This window comes from Hirundo rustica, chromosome 10, assembly GCF_015227805.2.
Source record: "Hirundo rustica isolate bHirRus1 chromosome 10, bHirRus1.pri.v3, whole genome shotgun sequence".
Lineage (NCBI taxonomy): Eukaryota > Metazoa > Chordata > Aves > Passeriformes > Hirundinidae > Hirundo > Hirundo rustica.
This window is the reverse complement of record NC_053459.1, coordinates 14,484,155-14,507,676: the sequence shown is the minus strand read 5'-3', so window position 1 is coordinate 14,507,676 and position 23,522 is coordinate 14,484,155. Positions and strand designations below refer to the sequence as shown.

Here is a 23,522-nt window from a genome sequence, read left to right as displayed (position 1 = left end):
TAAGGCAAGGCTTTCGATGAGGAGAGCCACAGGAATGGCCTAGTTTTAATGCGTGCAAAAGGAAGCTATTGAGCCGTTCAGAAGACACCATGCATGCTAGATTAATAAAGAAGCCTGGATTCAAAGGATCCCACTGATCAGTGTCAACGCCCAGCTAGGCAGCAAAGAAATATCAGAAGGAGGTGGAAACCCAGCTGTGAAAGTTGGTGCTTGTAAAAGACTCTCCTTGCAGTCAAGGCAAGAGAGAAGCTGGTGACCAAGCCCATGCCTGAAGCAGGCCCTGTTCCCCAGCAAAACACTGCTGAAAACAAGCACAAGACAAGCAGCTCCAGGCCCTTCTTGGTTTTTTCAACATTTCCATTTCTAGTGCAAAGGCCACAGATACTCTGAGAATGCTGCATTAAATTTGTCTCATGCTTTGTGTCAGATGGCCTTCTCCTCACTCACAACTGCCCAACCCTGAGCTGGGAAGCCTTTAAAAAGGGCACTGCTGTGTGGAGTGAGCTATAGTCTCCCCCACTTGTGAGTGGTATCTGTTAGGAGAGCATCAGTTCAAACCTTCTCCCACAGCCAACATGGGGTAGTGAGAGGGAGCACAGAGCTGTGCAGCCAAGGCCAGCTCCAGACTACTCTGTCCCTGAAGGGGACAAATGGCAGGACTAAGATGGGGTCAGAAAGGCATAACTAGTTTTGGGAACAAAAAGTAGTGCTTGTCCCAAGCAAGAGATAAGAAGCGTTGTTTCCAGAATCAAGTTATTACCTGTTAAGGTCTAGGCTTATCACACTATCTCTCCATTTATCAGGGCCCAGCGCATAAAAAGCAAAATGTCCTGGCAGGAGCCTGAGACACACTTCAGAGAGTGTACAGGCATCAGCAGGAGGGCAGAACTTCAACCCCATGCTTTTCACTGAAGCCTCACACTGTGATGAAGACATATGGCATGACAGCATCCCATCTAACTTTGGACAACAACTCTACCCCCCAGTGACTAACTAGGATGCCTTTACATATGAGGAAAAACAGATTTAAGTTATCTCAGGGTAGACATATGAAGAGCATCCACGGCTGTGCTGGTAGGGCCCATTTTTCTTCTGTTACTATGGACGGAGTGACAAAGTCTAAAATCAGGTGAGATAAATCCTGTCTCTACTGATGCTGTATGAGACTGGAAACCTACTGAAATACACTGACAAAATCCCCTGAGAAGAAACATTATGATCACTCCTGGATCATATTCGTTTGGAATTCCTGGCAGCTTTTCTTTACCAGTAATCTCTTGTGTTGCTGGGCTTTTAAATTTATCCTTTATCACCCCAAAGTTAAGAAATCCCTTTGAGACTAGAAGGAAAGCAGAGGAAATGCTAACAGCACAGCCCAGCCTTTATCTGAAGTGCTACAAACATTTCTTCTCCTTGCTTTCTGCTCTCGAAGCCCAACACTACCACCCAGAAAACCCCAGCTCCGAAGTTAACTCCCCCCACCCAAACCCCACTGAGGGAGAAAGTGGGCAGATTCCATACCTTCAATGGGTTTGGGTACAAAATGTGATGAGGGTTTGGTTTTTTTCACTCGGTTTCCCTTCATAATTTGACCTTCTTTATTGAGTCCCAGGAACCACGCTCGTCCGGATTCTTGCTGCCGGTACAGCGTGGAAGAATAGATAACGTAGTAGTTTTCAAAGACAGATTCTTTAAATTTGCACTCTGGTGTGAAAACATCCTGCAGTAAGAGAAAGAGAGAAGAAGAAAAAGCCATGGAAGAATTAATCAATGACCTTCTAAATTAGGCATCACTGAGTGGTACACAATGGTCACGCATTGCAGTTAACAACAGAAAACAACAGGCATCAGCAATGCCAGCTCCCAGCAATAACACCCGTCTAGAAAACTCCTGGCTAGAAGCAAAGGCTCTCTTTCCCTAGCAGAGCTGTGGTTTGCAAAACAGCCTAACCAGTGAACAGGCATTAAAAACGTGCAGGAAAAGTCAGAAATTTGCCAGGATTTAGACTGAAATACTAAACAAAAGGAAGAAAAAGAGAGCTGAAAAGCAGAGACAGCTTTGCTGTTCCTGATGCCTTCCCCTGGCTTTGCTCTTACCTTCCCTGTGATGAGCAAATGTACAATGCTTGTTGGCTAAAATAATGAGGTTTCTTCAAATTCTTAGAGGCAAAGGACAGTTTATTGAACCATATAAGAGGATTCAAAGAAATGAGAGTACAAAAGCAAGTAAACCATTTAATTTCAAAAGCGGTGTGAGGAAATGCTGGCACAAAGCCTGGAAATCTTTAAATAAAGAAGTAATTTTAAAGATTTCTGGCGTAAGTATTTCTGCAGGCACCAAGAAGCATTTCCACACCTGTCCCGGAGCAGACCACATATGGATCTGTCCAGGACATCCCCTGAGCCTCTGATGGCTGTGGGAGTGGCTGTGCCTTTGCCACTTGTGCTGGCTTTGCATGAAGTCTCCAGGATGAAACTACACTCAGCTATAGACTAGTACTCGTTACAACCCAGTATTCAAGATTTTCACAGCAGAGAAACATTAAACCTCTTTCTAAATACCCAGTTGGCCAGGGGATTCTGTGTCTGCAGGCTCCCAAACCTTCAGGGAGTCATATGTAGTTGTTAGTGGGTTGGGTTTTGTTCCCAGACTTTGATATTGAGCAGAAAACTTATCCTGGCCAAACAGATTCTCCCACTAATTTTCTAAAAACTATTCTAGCAAAAAATGTTCAAGCACAATGAAAATTAATTTTCTGAAGCAAAACTGTTTCAGAAAAAAACCCTCTTTTTCAGGTCCCAGACAAAGCATTTCTGAGGCCTGTGAGTGAAGGTAGGTTCTTCTACAGGCAAGTGATGCTCCCTCCCAAGACTTTGGGAGCTTCTCCAACCTTGCCAGTGGAAAACCCATGACCAACATCTGAGCAAAGCATCTGGAGTAATGCCACATATTTACTGCAGACCTTGCTCAAGAGTGAACATTCTGAACCCTCAGCAACGCTCAGGAACATGTTCCCAAGTGATCTGGGGGAAATATAAAGTGCTGCTGGCGTGACAATAAAATCCAGCGTGCAATAGACCCGCAGAGACTGGCAGGCTTGAAGCTACAGAAGATAGAGCACAGCAGAAAGCACAGAGCAGTGCTGCACACGTGGATTTTGCATCAATCATCAGCACACAGGTAAAAACACCATCAGCAAAATGGACCATTTTTGCCTTATCTAAGGGAGTCCTTCTTGACGGAGAAATAAATATTTTTAAAAGAGAGTGAAACAGGTTAAGAGAGATCTAGATGACTTAGAGCACTATAAAATGGTGTTTGAAGTAGCTTCCCAAAAGAACAATGTTTAAGCGTTCCTTAAATCTGCCCTTTATCTCCAGGCTTTGTCTTGCCTGGGAAGGCGCAGCTCACCTGGGAGCTGGGTTTGCAGGAGCTGCCTCTGAACTGCTGGCTCGGGGGCACTCCCTGGCACCAGGCCCAGCCAGGCAGCAGCTTTCAAACCAAACTGGACAACTCAATCCCCCTCCCCATGCCTTCATTACCCCATCAGTCAAAGCCTGTCACAAAAATTCCCTTTAAGGGGACTAAAAAGTTGGCAGGCTGTGAAAGGTAGCTCCCAATTTGATCTAAACATGGAACTAAGATTATTTTCAATGAAGAAGAAATATAAAAGCTAATGCATTTTGAAGATGTTGTTGCACAAAGGGAAAAAAAAAGTATTTTAATTAAAAGTTATTGTAAATTAAGTTTTCAGCTCAATATCTATTTTAAAATTACTGCAGTATAATATTTTATGACATGCAGCAGTAGTTCATAAAAGCAGATGTTGTATTGGATACCCACTTGTACCAATAAACCAACAAAATTCTTATATTATTTTAAAGCAAATGCATGTAAAGACATCAAAGTAATGAAGATTAAAAAAAAAAAAAAAAAAACAACCAAAAAAACCCAACAAAACAAAAAAAACCCACCAAACCTATTGATTTCCTTTAAAAGTTTACGCTCCCCCACAAGCAAACAAAAGCATCCCATTTGTTGTGTGAGTTGGCTGGATGATTCCCCATCTCCTATAAATCAGTTGAAACCGCACTTCAGGATATGAACCATGGCAATACTACTATGAAACACCCCAGCTCTGTCCATTCAGCAGCTTAGAAAACCCACAGATTTGACAGCTAAGTTCTAGTTAAATACAAATGGGTTTATTACCCTTCTTCTTACGTACATCCTCTCAGCACAACTGCGCCACGTGGAGACAGACACTCATGGGACTCTGCTCAACCTGCCACCAAACTGATGTGTCCCAGCGTCCTGACAGGTCTGAGCAGCAGAAATCTCTGTGAGCATTACCATGGACTTGACACAAAGTGCAAGAGGATGAAGAAAGAACCAGATGACCAGAGAGGAGACAGGGCAGAGGAGCAGGACACAGACCACTCTCCCAAGCATGGCCTGAGGACTTTTAGTGTTCTGTAAATCTCATTAACATGCAAACCTTTATGTTTTTCTTCACTGGTATATTAATGATGTCCCATGGCCAGCCTTCCGCTACACTGCATCATTTACTTTCATCACATGTCTTTTGCCATCAGCTTTGGGGCTACCAATAACAGAAGGCTATTGGGATATTAATGGCAGAACCTCTCCAAAAGCTTCACTAAAAATTAATTGTACAATTACATTGAATCAGGTGGGAACTGCTGTTTCAATTCTCTTAGGCTGAGATGAGCTGGGAAGAAAGACAGAAATGCAGGTGAGCATAACAGGCTTCACAATAACAAAGCAGTTCAGAGCAGCCACTGCTGCACAGACAGAAATATGAGATAACAGAAGATATTTTTTAAAAATCACTGATCTATTGATCAGACCTATGGGGCATGCACAATTTAGGGTTTTTTTATCTGTTTGGTTTTGTTTCTAAGATAATGTGCTAGATGGGCAGACCTGGAGTCCAATAGTTTCTTTTCATCTCAGGTGAAGTGTGGGTAAACAGAGCAATGCGATGCTCAGGCTGTGCCCCCCATGTGCTTCTGACAGGGCAGAAGGAGATCCTGCCCCAGAGGTAATGCTGTGGTAAAGCCCTGGGGTCATGAGCACCACTTCACTTCCCCACTTGCTGCAGGGACCTTTGGAAACAGGCTCATAAAGAGTCCTAATCAATTATTTTCCCAGCTCTCTTCTTGATTGAAATAGCATGACCAGGTACAAGACAGTGAGAGGACAGATGGCTTCTATCTTCTAATCACCAGTCTTTTTTCAGTCTTTAAACAAAGAAATAAACAGTGACTCTATTTTCTGCATCAAGTCCACAGAAGTCCCCTGTCAGGACTGTCATGAACTCAGCTCGTTCAGAAATCCCACCATTCTTCTCATTAAAGAGTATGCTTGTGATTTGTAGAAAAAAGCGATTCTCTCAATTTAATTCAATGTGAAATATGTCTTTGACTGAATTATTTTTGCATACAAACTAAATAAATACATTTATTTGTTTACCATTTGAAGATTTAGAGCCTGAGGTATTTTGTCAAGTGTCTACAGATATTACTGAAAGTGGCTTGGAAAAGCAGTTCGTTTTTTTTAATTGTTAAACTAAAAACCTGCATGAAATATTTGCAAAAGAAATGTTAGTAATTACATGCAAAATTATTAGTATCTGCTCATAGCTTTTTTTTGCATCTCAATCTAGTCCCTTGAACAAACGGCAATTGTATTAAGATGAGTAATTAGATTTGCTTTGAAAAAACAAACTGATCTGATTTGTGTTAACTGTAGTTTTACTGTATTTTCACTGCCTAAAAAACCCCAAAACAAACAAACAAACAAACAAAAAACAAACAAAAACCAACCAAACAAAACCAATACAGTAGCTATCACACAGAAAAAAACAGAGATCACATTCAATGACACTGAGAACCAAAAGGAGCTAAATGGATGCATCTGCCATTGGGGCGTATTCAGTGTGTCAGACCTGCTCAGGGTGGGTATAAGGTGCCACAGATTGTCCCAGAAGTTATTTCTGGGTTAGAAAACCAAGATTTTTAATTTTTCCTTGATCCCTGTATTGACACCTGCCATCTGTAGATGGAAATATGGATGTGACTTCCAGGTACAACGCAACCTCTGCATCACTTGAGCTAGTTTGGTTCTTCTGGGAAATGTTGGGAATGTCTGGGCCCATCTAACCCTCACCACAGCACAGACTGGTGATGGTTTGTGAGAGGGCACACTTTTTTCTTAATCCACCCCAGCTCTCACCTAGCCTGGTCAGGTAGATCTAACCCAACCTCTTTGAATAAAGTAAGTTTGACAGGACTCTCCTTTGCATTTCTGTAAAGCTGGACAAGTTCCACAAAATGGGTGCAGAGGCACTGCTGTCAAACCTGTGGGCATGAAGCTGCAGGGTATTCAGCAATGCACTGATACCCTCCGAGATCTCAGCTCCTTCAAAAAAATGCCAATCCAACAGTGCTGTAGCCCTGGTGCAATCACAGTGCTGCCAGGGCAGTGGACAGCCCTGGTGCTGCTCAAGAAAGCAGCACCAGCCCCTGTCATACCAGCCTAGACATCCCTGCCCCTGAGCATCCGCAGCCAGGAGGTGCAAAAAAGAGTCCTCAGTAAGCAACAGCAAGGTGCTTCTGGGTTCTGATCACGAGAACCGGCAATCTGCTCCCCTGAAGCCCCTGGTGTCCCCAGATCATGGCAGAAAGGGTGACAGGTTTCCATGAGCAATGCTCAGGGAAAGCCAGCAGGAAACTGTCACAGGCTGCTGTTGTACTCAAACCCAGCTGCTCACTCAGTGTCCCTCCAGACTGGGCAGCTTTGTGCATATTGCTCACCATTCCCCTGCAAACATTCCCAAAATTGCCAGATAAATAAAGATATCTTTTTTTTTTTTTCCCAAGATCTCCTTCTATTATAACCCAAAGGAGAACAGCAAATACACATCTCCACAAGCAAACATAATGACTTAATAAATTTAGTCACTGAAACTAGCAGCAATAAAAGAAAAAAACCATTCTGCAAGTAGTTTGTGCCACAGTTTAGGAAAGGGATGTTAATTATGAGTGTTGAAATATCTCACTAGCACATTCCCAGAGTAACAGTTTTCCTTTGTTTACAGCACTTATGGGTTCCTCTTTTACGTTCTGCACAATTACTGAGCCAGATCTTCAGATGGGATAAAAGCACTAAACTGCACCACAGTCTACGGCACGGCAAGGCTTCCCTCCCAGAAAATCTGGCTCAGGATACATACTGATGTTAGTGTTAGGAGCTCATTGACTCATTTAAAACATATTAAGTAGGAATCATAAATATCAGCACGGCTATCAGTGGCATTTCACTGTTGTTGCGGAGGCAGCGCTTGGAACGATTGGATTGTGTTCACTTGTCTATATAAGTGCTGTTCCATCCCAGTGAAAAGGACGGCACTATACAAGAGCACCTGTTTCATGGTGCTCTTTACCCAGTAAAGCCCATTCTACATTCCCCACTGACCTCAGTTAAGGCAGGGTTTCCTCAACACTCCTCTGATGCTCACAGCGCTGAGAATTTCAGCATTGAAATCAACATGGATGTTCAAGACACCGAATTCTTTAAGACATCTGGGTTTCCAGATGAAATGCAAATGTCCAACTCCCATTTAAACCCCTGAAAGCTCAGGGATTCTGTCTTTGAATACCAGAGAATTTGTGACCACAAACCTCATACAACAGCACTTGATCCCGGCATACTCTTATTCCAGGACAGGTCTTTCATCACAGAGATTCCATCTGCAGGATAATCCCTGGCAGGATAAGCCCTGTGCAGACCCCAGCAGCACTGCCACAGGCAGAGATGCCTTGCACAGATGCAGTTCAGTGCCCACCTGCCTCAGTGTAGCTTCTCCCCTGACCTAGGGTTGCATGTGTCTGGAAATGCTTTAAAATAATTGTAGCTGAGCTCCCTTTGGCATGTGACCAAGAACCGCAAATGTGCATCCAAACTTTACATCTCATCACATCTTTGTCCAGATGGCAGGTGATATTCTCCTCTTCACACTCCACTCTTCCTCCCCCTTCTAGCTCAGTAAGAGATTGGTGACAAGTCTTCTTGGTGGCCTTTTAGAAGTAGGAGAGAGCAGATACATTTTAAAATAACAAGCTGCTACATGGGAGTGTACAGCCCCGCTGCAGAGTAGAGATTCACTTGATGAAGCAATATGGTATCTGAAAGCGTTCTGACTCCTCCTGGACCATCTGTGGGCTGGAAGGAACACATTTTCAAATAAATCATCATCCATGCAGGTCTGTTCTCCAGCTCTCGGAGCTGGGAAGCAGCATGAGCAAGTCACCTAACTTACTGCCTCTGAAAATTTAACTAGGGGGCTATCTGCCCTCACTTTTGTGGGATCTGTCTGTACTCAAGGTAGATAATTGTTCATCTGGCTTCCTTTTAAAACGGCCACGCAAGAAGTGCAGTGCAGATCTGCTGAGTCTTGTGAGCTGACCCAATATTCCTAGACAGGCAAAAAGCCCGAGCGCTGGACAAGCCTCTGTAATTAGGCTGCAGATCTTTATATGCGGACAAAGGTTGTCCTCAAGCACCTTTTCATGTTCAAGGACTGATTAAATTGTGCACATCACCATCACTGAGGAATGCTGGAGACAAAGGTGTGATTGCAGCATGGACATGCCCAAGGTGTCCTGCAGCAGCAAGGACATCTGCTCAACACGCAGCAGAGTATTGACCAAAAGCCCTGGTAGCTTCTGCAAGACACTGTGCCCCACATAAACCAGTTACCTCAATCACAGTGAGCACACACAGATCCACACAAGCCACGGTCTCCCTTTGGCTACACAGCAAATGAGTTTTGGGGATCCTAATCCAGACCTGTCCATCCCACCACAGCTCAGTATTGTGCTCTTTTCCTTTCAGCTCTTGGCCTGCCCACCGTGCAGACACATTTTCACCAAGTGCTTCACAAAGCAGCCAAATTCATGGCATTGGCCTTTGGTGAGCTGTTCATGCAATCCTCACAGGAACACAGCTTTCAGCTTAATGACTTCTGACAAGAACATAACTGGGGATGACTCTTCCAGCCAGGCTGCTCATTCCATACCTCCCTGGAGAGCCCAGGGGGACTGGAGGAGAGAACAGGCTCAGTCAGTAAGGCCTGGGTACCAATGACTGCACAGCTCCATGGGCAGTGTGACCTGCAGAAGCCAGCACATCGAGCTGCTCACCCATGTGACACACCGGGCAAAGCACATATTTTGCTCTTTGCTTCGCTTTTTCTTAACAATGGACCCCAAATTCAAATTTAAGGTTTCACAGAGTAAATTTTCATCCCTTATTTTTAAAATATAAAGTGTATTTGGAATTTACTTGATTGATTTGGTTTTTAATTTCGGATCTTATTTCGAGCTGGAATTTTAAAGCCTTTGAAAGTTTGGACTGCGATGAACTGGAGCAGTGATCACAGCACAGCTCACTCATGTGGCACTTGGCCCATCCAGTGCAGCACTGCTCTTCCAGTAAAGCAACTGCTTCCCACAAAAGGGGTTTTTCCTGACACCACTGTCTCTCGTATTGCATTCCTGGCAGCCTGGGGATCTGGTGAAACCCCAGGACAATTTCTAACCTGGGAATCCCAACCCATCTATTGTCTACGTTCTGTTCTCCTGACAAAGTGTCTGAAATTGCTAACAATGTTATCAACTGTGCTTACTCCAAAACACCATCCAGAAATACATTTTTGCTTTCAGACATAATGATCATGAGACAAGATGGCACTCGATGAAGATATGTTAGCTGCGTACAAGAAAAACAGATTTCCTAAATTAGCATCGTACTGCTTCATCTGCTAAAGCCTGAAATAACTATAAAGAAAAACAATAATGTAAGAACCCTAGAAACACAGCCAGATGGGATGCTCTGAACCTCTGATCTCTGTTTCCTGGCATCAATCTGAGTTTGAGCACAGGGCAGAATAAACGGATTTTTTGCCTTTGGTTATGTTTGTGATCCTGCTATTTTTATTATTGTTGATAATAATTACAATGTATAAACTAAAGTAATGGTTATGCATTTATAAACATGAGATTATTCTGATAGTCAAAAGAAACCTTTTAGTGGAAAATAGGCAGTCAATATTGGGTTTATCATGTCATTATTTATATGAAAAACATCCTCAAAGGCTCAAACCAGAGTATAAATGCCTTGGCCATTTACTAAAATGTCCTCACAATGACAGGAGGACAGGGTAGACCTCATCATTTCTACATTTTTATGCTGAGATCCTGAGCACTGAATGACCAGATGGCTGGCTAGGTGCTCTGCAAACAGGAGGTGTCAGTGAGTGGAGAAACAGATTTCAACCAAGTTCCAGTTCAGTTTCTTAGGCAAACATCCCCTCTTTCTGACATAAATGAAACAATGCAATTATAACAATGTCAGCAAGGAAAGGACTGAGAATGAGCCCAGCCCTTGTAAAGAATAGTCTTACAGGTGTTTTATGGTTTTTAACACACAGAAAAAAACTGTCCTGTTCTCACCCAATGGTACAGCCTGCACAGAGTGAAGGTCTGAGGGAAGAAAATGGCCTCAACCCAATTTTCTGTGTAACTCATTTTTTCTGTGTAATTCATTGCAACGTGGGCAGAAGATAAGAGGACTTGCCAAGGAGCTCACCAGGCCTATTACAGCCCTGAGATGCTGATGTGCTGAGATAGCCTCTCTGCTTTGACTCTTAAATTCAAACTGTGAGACTTGCTGGAAACACACCCTATCTTTCTTAATGCTGGAAAGATTCCCGCATTAAACCAATTTCAGAGTTGTCATGACCAGGACTGGAAATTCAATTTCTTTGCTGTTGAAATGTCCATTTTGAAAAAGGGTGGTGCTAGATTATTAATATTTTGACAGCTAACTGACAGATTGGCTACAATGGGCAATTAACAGAAAGTCCTGTGGTCTAAAGCATCAACTGAGGCTGGGGTGAGCTGGTGTTGGACCAGCAGGTTCTTAAAACCAAGATGAAGTGTTATGAAGTGTGACAATTTATGTGGCTTTTCCCACCCCCCTGTACCCACTGCTGCTGCGCCTACACAGTGAGAAGCAAAGGTTCACAGAATTTTCTTGGGAGGAGGCCAGCTCTGCCCACTGGGAGAGCCAGAGGGAGCCCTCTGAGATCTGTGCCTCAAAGCCTGGGCCCCAGCAATATTTCTGCTGACAAAGCTAGCAAAAAAGGTCTACGGTGCTCCATTAATATCTGCCAGGGTGACTCTCAGGTGATACTTCACACCCCTCTGCTCACCATCCCAACCCCCAGTAAAGGTAGGTAGGTAGATGCTATAAGGGAAGACTATGGAGGGTGTGCAGGCACATTTCTGTAGCTTTTAGACATTTATTCACTGATTTTCTGAGAATTAAGAAAATCAACCAACTCTGCTGTGACAGAATTTCCATCCACAATATACTGTGCACAGTATTTGTACACAGCTGGAAGGAGCTGACAAATCTCACAGCCCAAAACAACTTCACAGACAATACTGGGCTTATTAATACCTTGAATGGATTTCCACGGTATGTATGTACTGACAACCTGACTTGTTCTTTTTCTGTTAGTTTCCTTTTGATGTGAAATAATCCGTGGACAATGCACAAATATTTTGAATGGACCCAAAATATGCCACAGCTCAGATCTGACTGTTCCAGTGTATGCAGGCAACTGACCCATCAGAGCTGATGGTCTGCCTCCCAGGAATCAGACAGATGGAAGTATATCATAAGGGATTTTGCAGCAGTGGCTATAGTGAATTTTTTCACTCTGTTGCACACTTTGCTAGAGAACACAGATTAGCTTTGGCATCTGATCCTGTTCAGAAGCCAACTAATGACTTCAACTTCCAAACTAAGATAATATAGTCACTCTAGAGAGGGTAATATAACACACTAACTCTATTTGGCACAATGCACAGTAAAGCTGGAGACCATTTTATTGTGGGAGTAGTATACAGAAGACTGTGCAAATGTCTTTAAATTATATGACCCAAAATCAACAGAGCAATCCAGAGTTAAAAATTACTGCTTTCTCTTTGTAGCTACTTATTGCAGCATGGAGGCTCAGTGAGATCCAGGTTTTACAATCAGATCTGAAGGCATTTGATTATGTTTTACATAGACTATGTACAACCAAATGCATAGAGTGAAACTGTTGGTGGCAAGGGCTGGATGCTTGCACTGTAGACATTTCAGGATGGATTCTGTTTGGTCTAGCTGCCTCCTGTTCCCATGGTCTGACTATCTAGTATTTTAGGGGCACTCTCAAAAAGAACCCTTCAGTTTAATTTCTCCCAGAACTGAAGCTAGTTTGCACAGCCTGAGCCAGTCTGCGGTGCAAACCGAAGAGCTGCATGTGAAGGTGACTGGAGGGATTTTTCCAGAAGTGCAATCCTGGTCTAACTAATCCCAGAGATAGCTGGGATACTTGGCTTACTGCAGTGGAGTATAATAGAGTAGGCATGTGATGATGTGAAATGTCAGTGATCCTAAAAGGGGCCGAGGGCTCTGTATGCCCTCTGGAAAGCAGGGACGTGAGCAGCCCACTGTAACCTGGGTGGGGGTTGTACACAAGGTCCTCTTCTGCCATGTGGAGTTTGCATTTCAGATTGTTCGTTTATGATCTCAAATGCCTCAGCCACACTGATGTATTAAGACAAAGACTTCCAAAAAGCACTTAACCGCCAACAACCACAAACAGCTACGCTGGCCACAGTAACAACAAAACAGTTGCTAAGCCAGCCATTTGAAATCAGTACCTGGCTTGCAGAAAGCCTGGAGTTTACTACATGTCACAGCTGGATTATTCCGAGGTTTGAAAATATTTTCCTTAGCATGATAAATTTTAAAGAAATCTTATTTATATGTTACCAGCAAACATGCTGAGGGGGAAGGAATCTCAGAGCTGTCCTCACTATATCACTGGAGAAGAAACATGTCATTCCTGCTTTCTTCTGTGCTGTTACAGAACTGGAGGAGGGAGGCCCCACTGAACCATAAAAGCCCAACAAAAGAGAAACCATTTGCTGATGGGCATAACAGTCCTTTCTTACCATTTGCAATATTTCTTCATTTCCATCTGTTTTCATCGATACAAAGTCCTGAATAATTAGTCCAGCAACAAGAGCCCAACTGGATCCTCTAAGAATCACTAAAGCTGGACTAAACATTCTGTTCTAGGAAGAAGCAGTGATTCACAAATGTTTGTATTAAAATTGCTATGATCACTTCCATAACAACGGAGATGAAGGAAAAGAGGAGAAGTCCTGTGAAAACATAACTTCTGGTGCTGGGAGAAATCCAGAAAGATAACCTGTGTCAAAGTATCTGATTTAACTCAGCCAAAGGCAGGGACTTCGTGCAAGAAGAATGATCTGGTAAAACTGCGATGATCTGCTCATACTAATGGACCTGAACAGCCACTTCTGCCCCCACAATCTATGGCACAGGGGTCAGCAACAGCAAGGTGTCCCAACCTATCCTGTCACAAACAGTGTAGCCATGAATGACTGTCACTATATTGCATAACACAGAAGTGTCTGGAAGGTGAAAATCTGTGAAGCAAAAATTCAATCAGACAAGTGGTAGAATGCTTATGAAAATCAGTTTTATTTACAGGGTTTTATTTACTAGTTCCACACTACTGCATCTCCACTGACCTAAGCAAAGCAAACTGCTAATTCACAAATACATGAAACTGCACTTAGAGGAGCACACAGAAAGTAAGAGCACCATGGGGATCATTTTACTTAGAAGAGGGCAGTAAGAAATATGAGGCAAGTGAGGCACAAAAGAAAAATAATGAGAGTTGTGAGATTTTGCTTTTTAAGCTGGTCATTAAAAAATAAAATTTCAACTGACAAGGATGCTTTAAAAACTCTGCCTTCTAAATTTAACTTTGATATTGAAAAGTCCTGGGTTTTGTTCCTTTGTTTTTTTGGTTAGTGTATATTTGATAAAAAAACAGAGGCGTGATAATCCTGGCACTACACATTTTCAAAAGCCATTCCTTAGCTGCAGCCTCTTCAGAGGGTGCAGATAACATTTGCATCGATACAAAGCCCTTGCAGAAAGAACGTTCCTTAAGGGCAGAACTGGCTGCAGGGTTTAATATTGTAGAAACTGAGACTCAAAATCAGCAGCATTCACATTAATAGCCATTAAATTATTTATTCATATCAGGCTCTGGAAGGCTGTAGATAGACCAAGTTGTTCTGAAGGGCTCAACTCCCATCAACTTTGTTTCATTATTTACTTTCAGTTACCTTTTTGAGGAACATACATTCATTATTACAAGTCTTGGCACACATTAATGCCTTTATTTCCTTCTTTCTCTGATTTTGTGAATGGGGAGAAAAGTCTGTGCACCAAGTAATGTCCACATCCAGGAAGCAGATGCCATAATGCAGCGCAGTCCATGCTCTAATGCAGCAGGACAGAGGTGGTGCAGCATGGAAGAGGCTCCCTGAATTGTTTCTGTCCTTACTACAAAACAACAGTTCTCAACAAAGCTCCATCTATAACCTTCCAATTTGTTTTCCCCGCAAATTACATGATCCAAAAAAATACTACAAAGCTGTTTTGAAATATATCTGCTTCAACCATTGTCACTTTCTATTTTCCAGCCAAAATCTAGCCCAAAGTCCCTACAAACACAGGAATAAGGTTCAGGGGTCTCAAGGGACTCCTGTGGAAAAGCTCTGCCAGGAAGGCAAGGGGGCTCTTCAAATGATCCAAGAGCCTGCACCCCTCCAGCCAGCCACAACCTCACTGCTGGCTACCTCACAACCATGGGAAAAACCATCTGAAAAGCATCACATACACCTTGTGAGGCCAGAGGGACAAGCAGCAGGACCACAAAAACACTGACCTGAGCTGCCGAAGTTGCCAACAAGAGGGTGCTCGGCACTAAGGAAGTTCTCAGCCTTTTTTCACGCCCACTTATGTCCTGAGCCCTACTTGACCTTGATCCATTTAATTACATCCATAACCAAATTACAGTGTAGCAGAATGTAATTATGCAATCAAGTAATGAGCTATGGTTTCACTCTTGGTCTTGTATGCAAAGCCACCTTTGAAGTGGGCGATGAAAGAAGCGATTATTGTAAAAGGACAGCGCAGCCTCATGTACTAAATACTGGTCATGATACAGGGGAGAACATCTGCTGGCAACAGTGATCCATCAGCTGCTTTTAATGGGCAGCTGAAAACCTCTATGCTGCAGCCTCACAGCTGGAGCCATGGGTTTCATCGTGATGCCAGACATACGCTCACGACAGGCATGCTGTCTGGCCTGTGGGCCTCCACACCTCTCCAGCCAGCAGCATCTTTCACACACACTTAGTAAAACTGACTAAAGAACTGCTGCACTGCTGGCCACTGCCAGATTGGCAGTCTGGCAGCGGCCAGCAGTAGCACCAAGGGAAAGGTGTAGGAACAAGGAAAACGCAGTGAAAGCTCCTCCTTGCTCTTGGCAGCAGGGAGCTTGTTCCTTCTGGGTCCAGCAAAGGTGTCCTGGTGCTTAGGAAAGCACCCAGCCTCCCATGGGACTGCAGAGGTGTGGCAGGCACTCTGTGTTCAGAGCTGGGTGTGGAAGCTGATGAAGATCCCCAAGGAGAGACAAGAAAGGCCTGACCTAGGAGAGGCTTCAGTGAAACATTACAGGATGGAGGATTCCCGGTAGGGCTCAGCTTGGAGGAGCAGCTCCAGGATTGCACTTTGCTGCCCAGCTCAGTACTCATCAGGTCTTAGCCCATGGAGAATTTGCAGTTGTTGAGATTTAAAGGTATTTGGGAGGAAATGCAAAAGAAAATCTGATATTTTATGGAGATAAGTAACTGTCAAAACCAATTCTGACCATCATACTTGTCTTGTCATGCCGCACTCACATTTACACAGGCAGCTCACAGAAGTCATCAAATCCATAACACTGCAAGCAGGGTGGAGGTCAGTCCCTGTAGGTAAACAAATGGTGCCTACCACCAGAGCAACTGAGTATTTCCATTTATCTCACTCACACAAGGATCCAACAAGAAAGTCCCACCATGGTGAGGAGGTAATGGACCAAGAGAAATGAGGTCAGTTGCATAAGATCCTTGAAAAGGCTGTGTCAGAGTCAGGATCCGGATTTTCTGAATTCTAGCTTCTCCTGTAAAAGCTTTCCTCTAATGCGCTCAGCACAGAACAGGAAGACACTGGTGTGCCATTCACAGCAGGATCCACTACCTAAAAGCTCCATTCCACATCACCTCCTCAGCCCAAGATCCCTGACACCGAGGCGCAGTGTTGCTGTGCTCCATCTTTTTTCTCTCCCTAGCAGGAGTAGCACAAATTTGGGAAAGTGAAAGTCACTCAGCAGTGACATGGAGCACACGCACATCAAAGAGCCCCGAAAGGTCTGTGGAAATGAATTCCCTATCGTCAGCAGCAGCTCCTTCCTTTGCAAAGATAAATAGCTCCTTATGCATGCAGTATATGTGCTAGCATGTACTCTCCAGCTGACAATGCTCAGCCTCCAGCGTTACTTGTCAAAGCCTGATATGCTTTCCCTTTATCAATGTGGCAAACTCCTGAACAGCGTGTGCCCCAAGCAGTGGGCTGCTGTCCCCGTAGGCAACACAATGAAGCGCACTGTCACTCTTGCTGCTGCACTCTGACACACCCATCTCCTGGTGATCAAAAGCCAAAACAGAGCCAGATGCATCTCACAGCTTCACCAGCACACCCCTCTAACCTGTCACCCTCAAAAGGCCCTGAGATGGGGCGCTGTGGCATGCACTGACTTCATGTGAAGAAACCACAAAAAGCAGGTGAGGTGGCCACAGTGCTTCAAGGGTCTCTTCCTGTTAAGAGTTCTAATTGTGCAATTTCTCGCTGTTCCTTTTGAACTGAACAGGATTAGGGCCATCCCATCATGAATCATTCATGAAGCAAATTCCTCCAGTATTAAGCTGCTGCCCATCCCTTTGCACTGCTGGGACAAAGGTCAAATCTGTGCAGACAGTGACTAGAATACTGTGGAATTAGGAAAATTTGTGGCCAGATACTCAGAAATTGCTGAAACCAAACAGTTGATGCAAATCTGATGACTAGGGAGAAGCTGGGGATTCCTGAAGTGTATCAGGCAATCCCTCAGCTCCAGAGGCCATTTGAAAGCTGAAGGTGTGCACTCAGGGACAGAGCACTGGGGAGATGTGTTGGCATTCACAGACCATGCAGAACAACTGCAATGACTGCACTTTTGGGAGAAAAATGCTGGGGACAGCAGGGAAGCACAGTGATTTCATCTTCATATCTGACAACAGCCCCTTCAGGAAGGACCCTGCAGAGTGTTTCTTAGGGCAGTCTGGACTGGGAAAGGGATGTGCTCTCTCCCATGCTTTTCAGGATGCCAATTTACTCTAAAATCCCCAGAAAACTTATCTCCTTTAGTCTCAAAATATGGGCAATGCCACATCATACATACTTCTTCCCTTCCCTTTAATTCATAACTTTAAATATTTTTCTTCCTCTTCCCATTCCTCCTCCTTTATTCTCCGATGTTTTCTTTTACCACAGTAAGCCGCTGTTTCTGAGACACAGCTTTAGATAACTGAGATATTCTAGAAATTCAGCTATTCTGAAGGGTCCTTCAGGCACAAGTCACAGGCACTATGCCCTATAAACATTTAGACACTCTTCCCCCCCATTTCCACTTTGATTGACTGCAAGAAGCAACTCCTCTTTGGCAACTTCCAACATACAGAAACATGAGATAGGAATACGGCTTTTCAAGTATAATGAGAAAGAGATGCATTGGTCTCCCATGGGAAATGCAGCTGGCATGAGAGAGTAAAAATGTAACAGCACCAAGGTCTCTGTCAGCATCTCAACCCAACACATGTGCCTGAGCCCAGCAGTCAGCAAGCCATCTTGAAGAACTGTACACCTGAAATTTCAGTTCCATGCAACTGGTTTTAGTACATCGATTGCCCTCTCTGTGCTGCAGTCCTGAATCATGGCACAGATTACAATGACAGACAAAGGTCCCTTGGCTGGCAGCCTAATCCCACATGACAACACCAGAACTAGGAGCTGTGAGCTGGTCCAGTCTGGGCTAACACAGCATCTTCTGCCCACCATGGGATGGCACAGAGGTCTCCCATCCCTCTCTTGCTCTCACATGCGTAGTTCAAGGTACATAAACAGACCTTATCACCTCCCCCTTGTGATAATAGCAGAAATTTGGGAGAGAGCTTCAGCAGAAACAGAAATTAAGGCTCTGCTCTTCTCAAGCCACCTTGAGAGCCAGCAGGTATCCTCCTGGGGATCCTCCAGAGCCCTGATCCCCCTGCAGGCAAGCAGGGTGGCCCTGCAGGGATGCCATCCCGGCTGCCCTGCGGGATGTGGGAGTGCTTGTCACACTGTGCTAAGGCTTATCCATTCCTGTCACTCCCCCACGGGAAACAGGAACACACACAGCAGGCACAGGTACTCAGCATGTCCCAGCGCAGCAGCACTGTACAGGTGCTGCAGAAAAACACTCGATGAGTTGAACACATGCTGTATTTTAAATATTCTAAGCTGATTTGTATATACTGTGCTGCCTACACATGTGCAGCTGCTGCTTGTGTGGGATTTCTGCTACCCTGGATCAAACCTCAGCATTGGCCAAACCTCTCTCCTCCCGCCTAGAAGAAATTTTAGTGTTGAAAACGCTGCCTCACTTCTGCAGCCAAAAACCTCTGGGTCTACCCCTCAAATTTCCGAACTTCCTACATGCAACCCTTGCAGCGGCTGGGAAGTGATGCAGAGATGTGGCTCTTGCCCAAACACATGACAGTTTATTGCTGTTGCTGTCAACTCCCTCTTGAAAATAATCCAAACAGCAACAGTGAGCAACCTTGGCCAAACAGGTTAATTTCCATGAAAAGGCTGTTTCCAAGGAGGGAGCAGAGGCAGCACGCAGTGATTGATGGTTGGGAGCAGCCGTAGGCAGAAATTCATCCCCCGAGTGTGTCACCAGGACTGAAAGGGGTTTGCACAGAAGAGCCCCAGTCCAAGGAGCTGTCGCTGCTATGAGGAGAAAAGGAAAGAGGAGGAGAGCAGGGCTCACAGACCGGGCTGCTCCCCTTTGCAGTGTGCACTGATGGCAATCCTGGAGCTGGAGAGCACTGAGGGCAGTCTCATGCTCACAAGGAGAAGACAATCAGAAATTGAAACACAAACCAACCTCAAGCCTCCCTTTCCCTAGAAGATAATCCCTCTGGTCTGGCCATGTGGAATTGCACACACTACCCCACAGAGCCTGTACACAGCTAGTAGCAAAAGCTTTTCTCTTAGCACAAAACTGCTCTCATATAATCACTCCTTCAGCTATTGGGCTTAGTGCAACAACAGATACCCAAAATGCACTTGAAACACTCTAGGCAGCAGGGGCATCTCCTCCCTTCTGTTTATCTCTTCTATTTAAGAGCAGGTGACCAGAAAATTTCAGTAACTTTTGCTCACCAATCCCCACCTTATCCAAACAGCAGTCTTCCCAAGACAACCACACTGAGACCAGACCTTGGCCTCAGCAATGACTACATTGCCACTGTTGAGAGAAAGAAAGAGAAAGAAAACCCGTACACAGTTTGGGATCCAGCAAATGCATTCAGATTCTTTTTTGGCATCTGTCCTCTCTTTAATAAAACAGATATAGCCATTTAGTGACAAAAAAAAAAAAATAATAATAATAAAAAAATCTGGATAGAGCCTGGAAGACAAGAGAGGAAGGAGTTTGGCTGGTAGAGAAACAGCCTTGTGTCCTGTCACAGCAGGGTGGCTCTGTGACAAAACAAGGGTCCTGACAGCTGAGGGTGAAAGGCATGTTTTTAGAAGAGGCTGCCTGCACAGACGGCAATTTGGTGTCAGTGTGTTACATGGTTTGTGCTTTCTAGGTTTGATTTTGTCCAAATCCATATGCTCATTGAGAGGAGTAAAGTGGTGCTGCAGCTTGTTCTGCCTGCGAGGATTTCATTGCAGTGCACGTGGCTCCTCATCACTTGGAGGCACAGAAACCAGGGACCAGACTCTCCAGGGAATTTACGATGTCAGTAATCCCTCCTGTATGTAATGGAGTATTTAAGGCAGTGATTCCCAGAGTCTGAATATTTTATTGATGTTACGAGGACTGGAAAAAAACATTGACGTGCATTGTCTCCATCTTGGAAGGGCCATCAGGGACCTCCCAGGATTTGGAATGTTGACCTTGGCCTCATGGTGCCTATGCAAAGTTGCAGCCTCTTTGGTGTTGGATGAAGACACCAGAGGTGGTTCTTGGAAGGCTTTCACTTCTACCAGGGAGAGGACAGATGACTGGCTGTGCCTGGCAGCAGGATTTCCCTGCTGTTCTGTCAATACAGATATAATATTAATTGCAATTTTCTCTGTCTTCAAAGAAGACAAATACGCCATCCACAGATGGCTAAAACTTTTCTGATCTCCTCGGACCTTTAAGATCCCTTGATGAAACTTTCCTCTGTATTTTAAATGCTGCTTTTATATTATTGATGAACCCTTCAGTTCCGCCTAGTGAAAATCCTTTAGACATTCAGAGGATCAGAGATTGGCTGCTTGGATAGGTGACAAGCCCATTTCTGCTATGCCAATATTCTTCAAATCGAGAGTCACCAAGCAATGGCAGTAAGAGTGAAGCAAGATGAGAGCTGGAGATATCAGCCTGGCTCTCAGCTGATTTCCTGAGTGTCCTGCCAGCCTGAATGTGCTATGGTGCTTGATTAATTTAAATTGAGAGTTTCTGAAAACAAAAGGTGTCACACTCGGCTCCTAATCAGTGCACAAAGGTCTCGCAACTGCTCAGCAGGCAGTGAACGCCCAGCTGCACTGCAAGATCTTCATCCTTCCAGGATCTTCTGCCAGTAACGATATTTTCACTGTGTGGCTCTTTTAACCAAGACAAATAACCTCAACTGCCGGGCAAAAAACCTCTCACAACTGTGGCTCTCAAGTAATTACTCCAGAGACCTTTGTGCTGTGACAGCCCCACTCAGGCACAGCCCTTGCAGCGGTTTCTCTCGAGGGATGGAGCCCAGCACTGCCTGTCTGAGTAACCTGCTTGTCCTTCCTGCTGCTTTCCAGCTATCTCTACCTGTGCGAGTTTCATCCAGATTTGGGAAGATGAACTTTTCTTTATCCCACATGTTCCTGCCCCCAGGCTATCCAGCGACCATGAAAATACAAACCAGTGGCTAACAGAAATGTTTATTACTAAAAGGTTTCTTGCTACATTACTTTTTCTACAGACTCTCATTTTACATCGAAACAGCCACCTTTCCAATGCACGCATGCACACTCAGTAAACTATGAAAGTACAACTTTATTATCATGGCTTTACCTCAAAGGGCAAAACTGAGCCAAAAATCAATTCAGGTTTGCTGACAAAAAGCAAAATGCTAATACTGGTGCTAGGGAATCAAAATGTCACTCCTTAGCACCTGCATGAATATTAATAATTTCATTTTTTTACATAACATTTTTGTTTCTTTTTGCTTCACAGCTGCTTTGCAGAGCAGCTTAAACCTTTCTAAGGTTGGCCTCAAACCAGTTCACGCCCTTTTCTGTGCCAGATGTGCTTTCAGGTTTGAGAATCAGAGGCATTTTGCATTAAAATTAATTGACTTTGAGTGGCTCTTTTAATTTTGTCATCAGTTCAGTAATAACCCTGAAGTTTAATGGCTTCAGATTTGTATGTGTCCTATCACAGTGGATGGTCACAAGTGGAAACTTGGACCTGCATTTTTAAACCTAAAATCATCAGTCTTTTGTATTTCAATTACTGTCACAGCCAGACTGTACCAGAGCACAGTACATGCTTGGATGCCCTTCTCCCAAGGTAGATATTTAGCAGTTTCAACATGCAGCTCATTCACTTGCTCAGGATAAGCAACAGCTCTGGCACCTTAGCTCCAGCTGAGCATCAAAAGGGAATTAGGCACCTAAGTCATTTAAGCATGTCTGTAAATCCTACAAAGCTTCTGTAAGCATCTTTCCCCATCCAAATACTATTGGAAATCTGTGTTGTAATGTAGATGCGAAGTAGAAGATGAATAAAGATCTATAAGTACTCTAAATATTAGTGCTATTAAAGACTTACAAGCGGCTATGCTGTTCTATATGCAGGGCTCATTAATAATAACAGGATGTGGGATGAGGCTTGAGCTCTAATTAAACAAAAAACATACAGCAAACAAATTTCCGTGTGCAAAACCGGACTGTAATTATTATCCTGGCCCAAATCATAGGAAAATCTTTGGCCTCATCTGAAAAACCAACGAAACTCCAGCTCACAGAAGCATTAAACATTTGCAGCTCATTTTTTTGCCCGGTCCTGATGGCCCTGCAGTGAGAGTTGGGAGCACATCATCTCTGCAGCGGAGGCATTAAACTTGGCTGTGCTCACTCTCACCATTTGAACTCTTTCAAGGGGAAATGTGCTGCTGTGATTAACTGGGGTTATTAACAGTGCTCAATGACTTGTAATGCCATTGGTAATCAAACAGGTCTCAAAAAGTGGAAGAAGAGGAATTGAACAGAATTAAAATACACAGAGTGCCTACCGCCTGCCATCCCAGGTCAGTGACGTGCCTGCGCCTACAGCCTGCTTTGTATATATAGAAATTAATTCGCTGACTGCAGATGAACAAGATGAGGACGGAATACGATTCCAAATGTCTTTGCTTAGAAGACACTCAAGCAGCCAAGCATTATTTTAATGTGGAAATACTGCTGTCGTATAAATCACTGACTTCAGGGCCAGGAGTATCTCTAGAGATCTCAAATCTCTTGATCTGCTCTGAGGTAGCAGCAAATATACCAAAACCAGTCCTTACAGACACTTGCCTGACATGGTCTTGATGTCTCTCTGCCATACTTAACCTCCCCTCTTCTACCAAAAAAAGAAGTAAATGGACTCCATTCTCCCAGTATTTCATATTTTTCACCTCTAAACAATATTTTTTTCCTCCTATCTTTTTTTTTCCTCCCAGCTTTCTTTATTTTTTCAAGTTTTCCTGCAATTTTCTTAAGTACAGAACCCAGAACTGGCTCCAGTCCTTCATCTGAGGAGCAGAATAGCAACCCTTCCTCCTAATGACATCCATTCAAAGCCGGACTGAAAACTGCTTTTTTAATAAAAAGATTCCCAAGCAATCTTGACTCATGTTCAATTTGTGGTCCATTGTTTCTTCCCCACAGTGTTGCTGCCTTCCATATTTTTCATACTTTATCTGCGCACTTAAGTCTTCTTTCTAGAGTGTAACATATGAAACTTGTCTTTAATGAATTCTGCTCTATTGATTTTGAGTACTTTGCCCATGTATCAAGATGATACTTTAATTCAGGCTATATCCTTCAAAGTGAATCCAAATTTGGCACAAACCATGTATTTTTCTGGGAGTACGGTCTCCTATCGCATACACCATTAATGAAAATGTTG

At 43.9% G+C, this 23,522-nt stretch overlaps 1 protein-coding gene across 3 annotated transcripts in view; it reads right to left on the bottom strand.

The window, feature by feature from the left end:
- FGF12 (fibroblast growth factor 12) overlaps positions 1–23,522 on the bottom strand; it is a 217,179-nt gene that overhangs the window by 7,623 nt on the left and 186,034 nt on the right. For all 3 annotated transcript variants that reach the window (XM_040074661.2, XM_040074660.2, XM_040074659.2), the window contains exon 4: positions 1,522–1,720. In XM_040074661.2, coding sequence (XP_039930595.1) covers positions 1,522–1,720 — 199 coding nt within the window. The remainder of the gene's footprint in view (positions 1–1,521; positions 1,721–23,522) is intronic.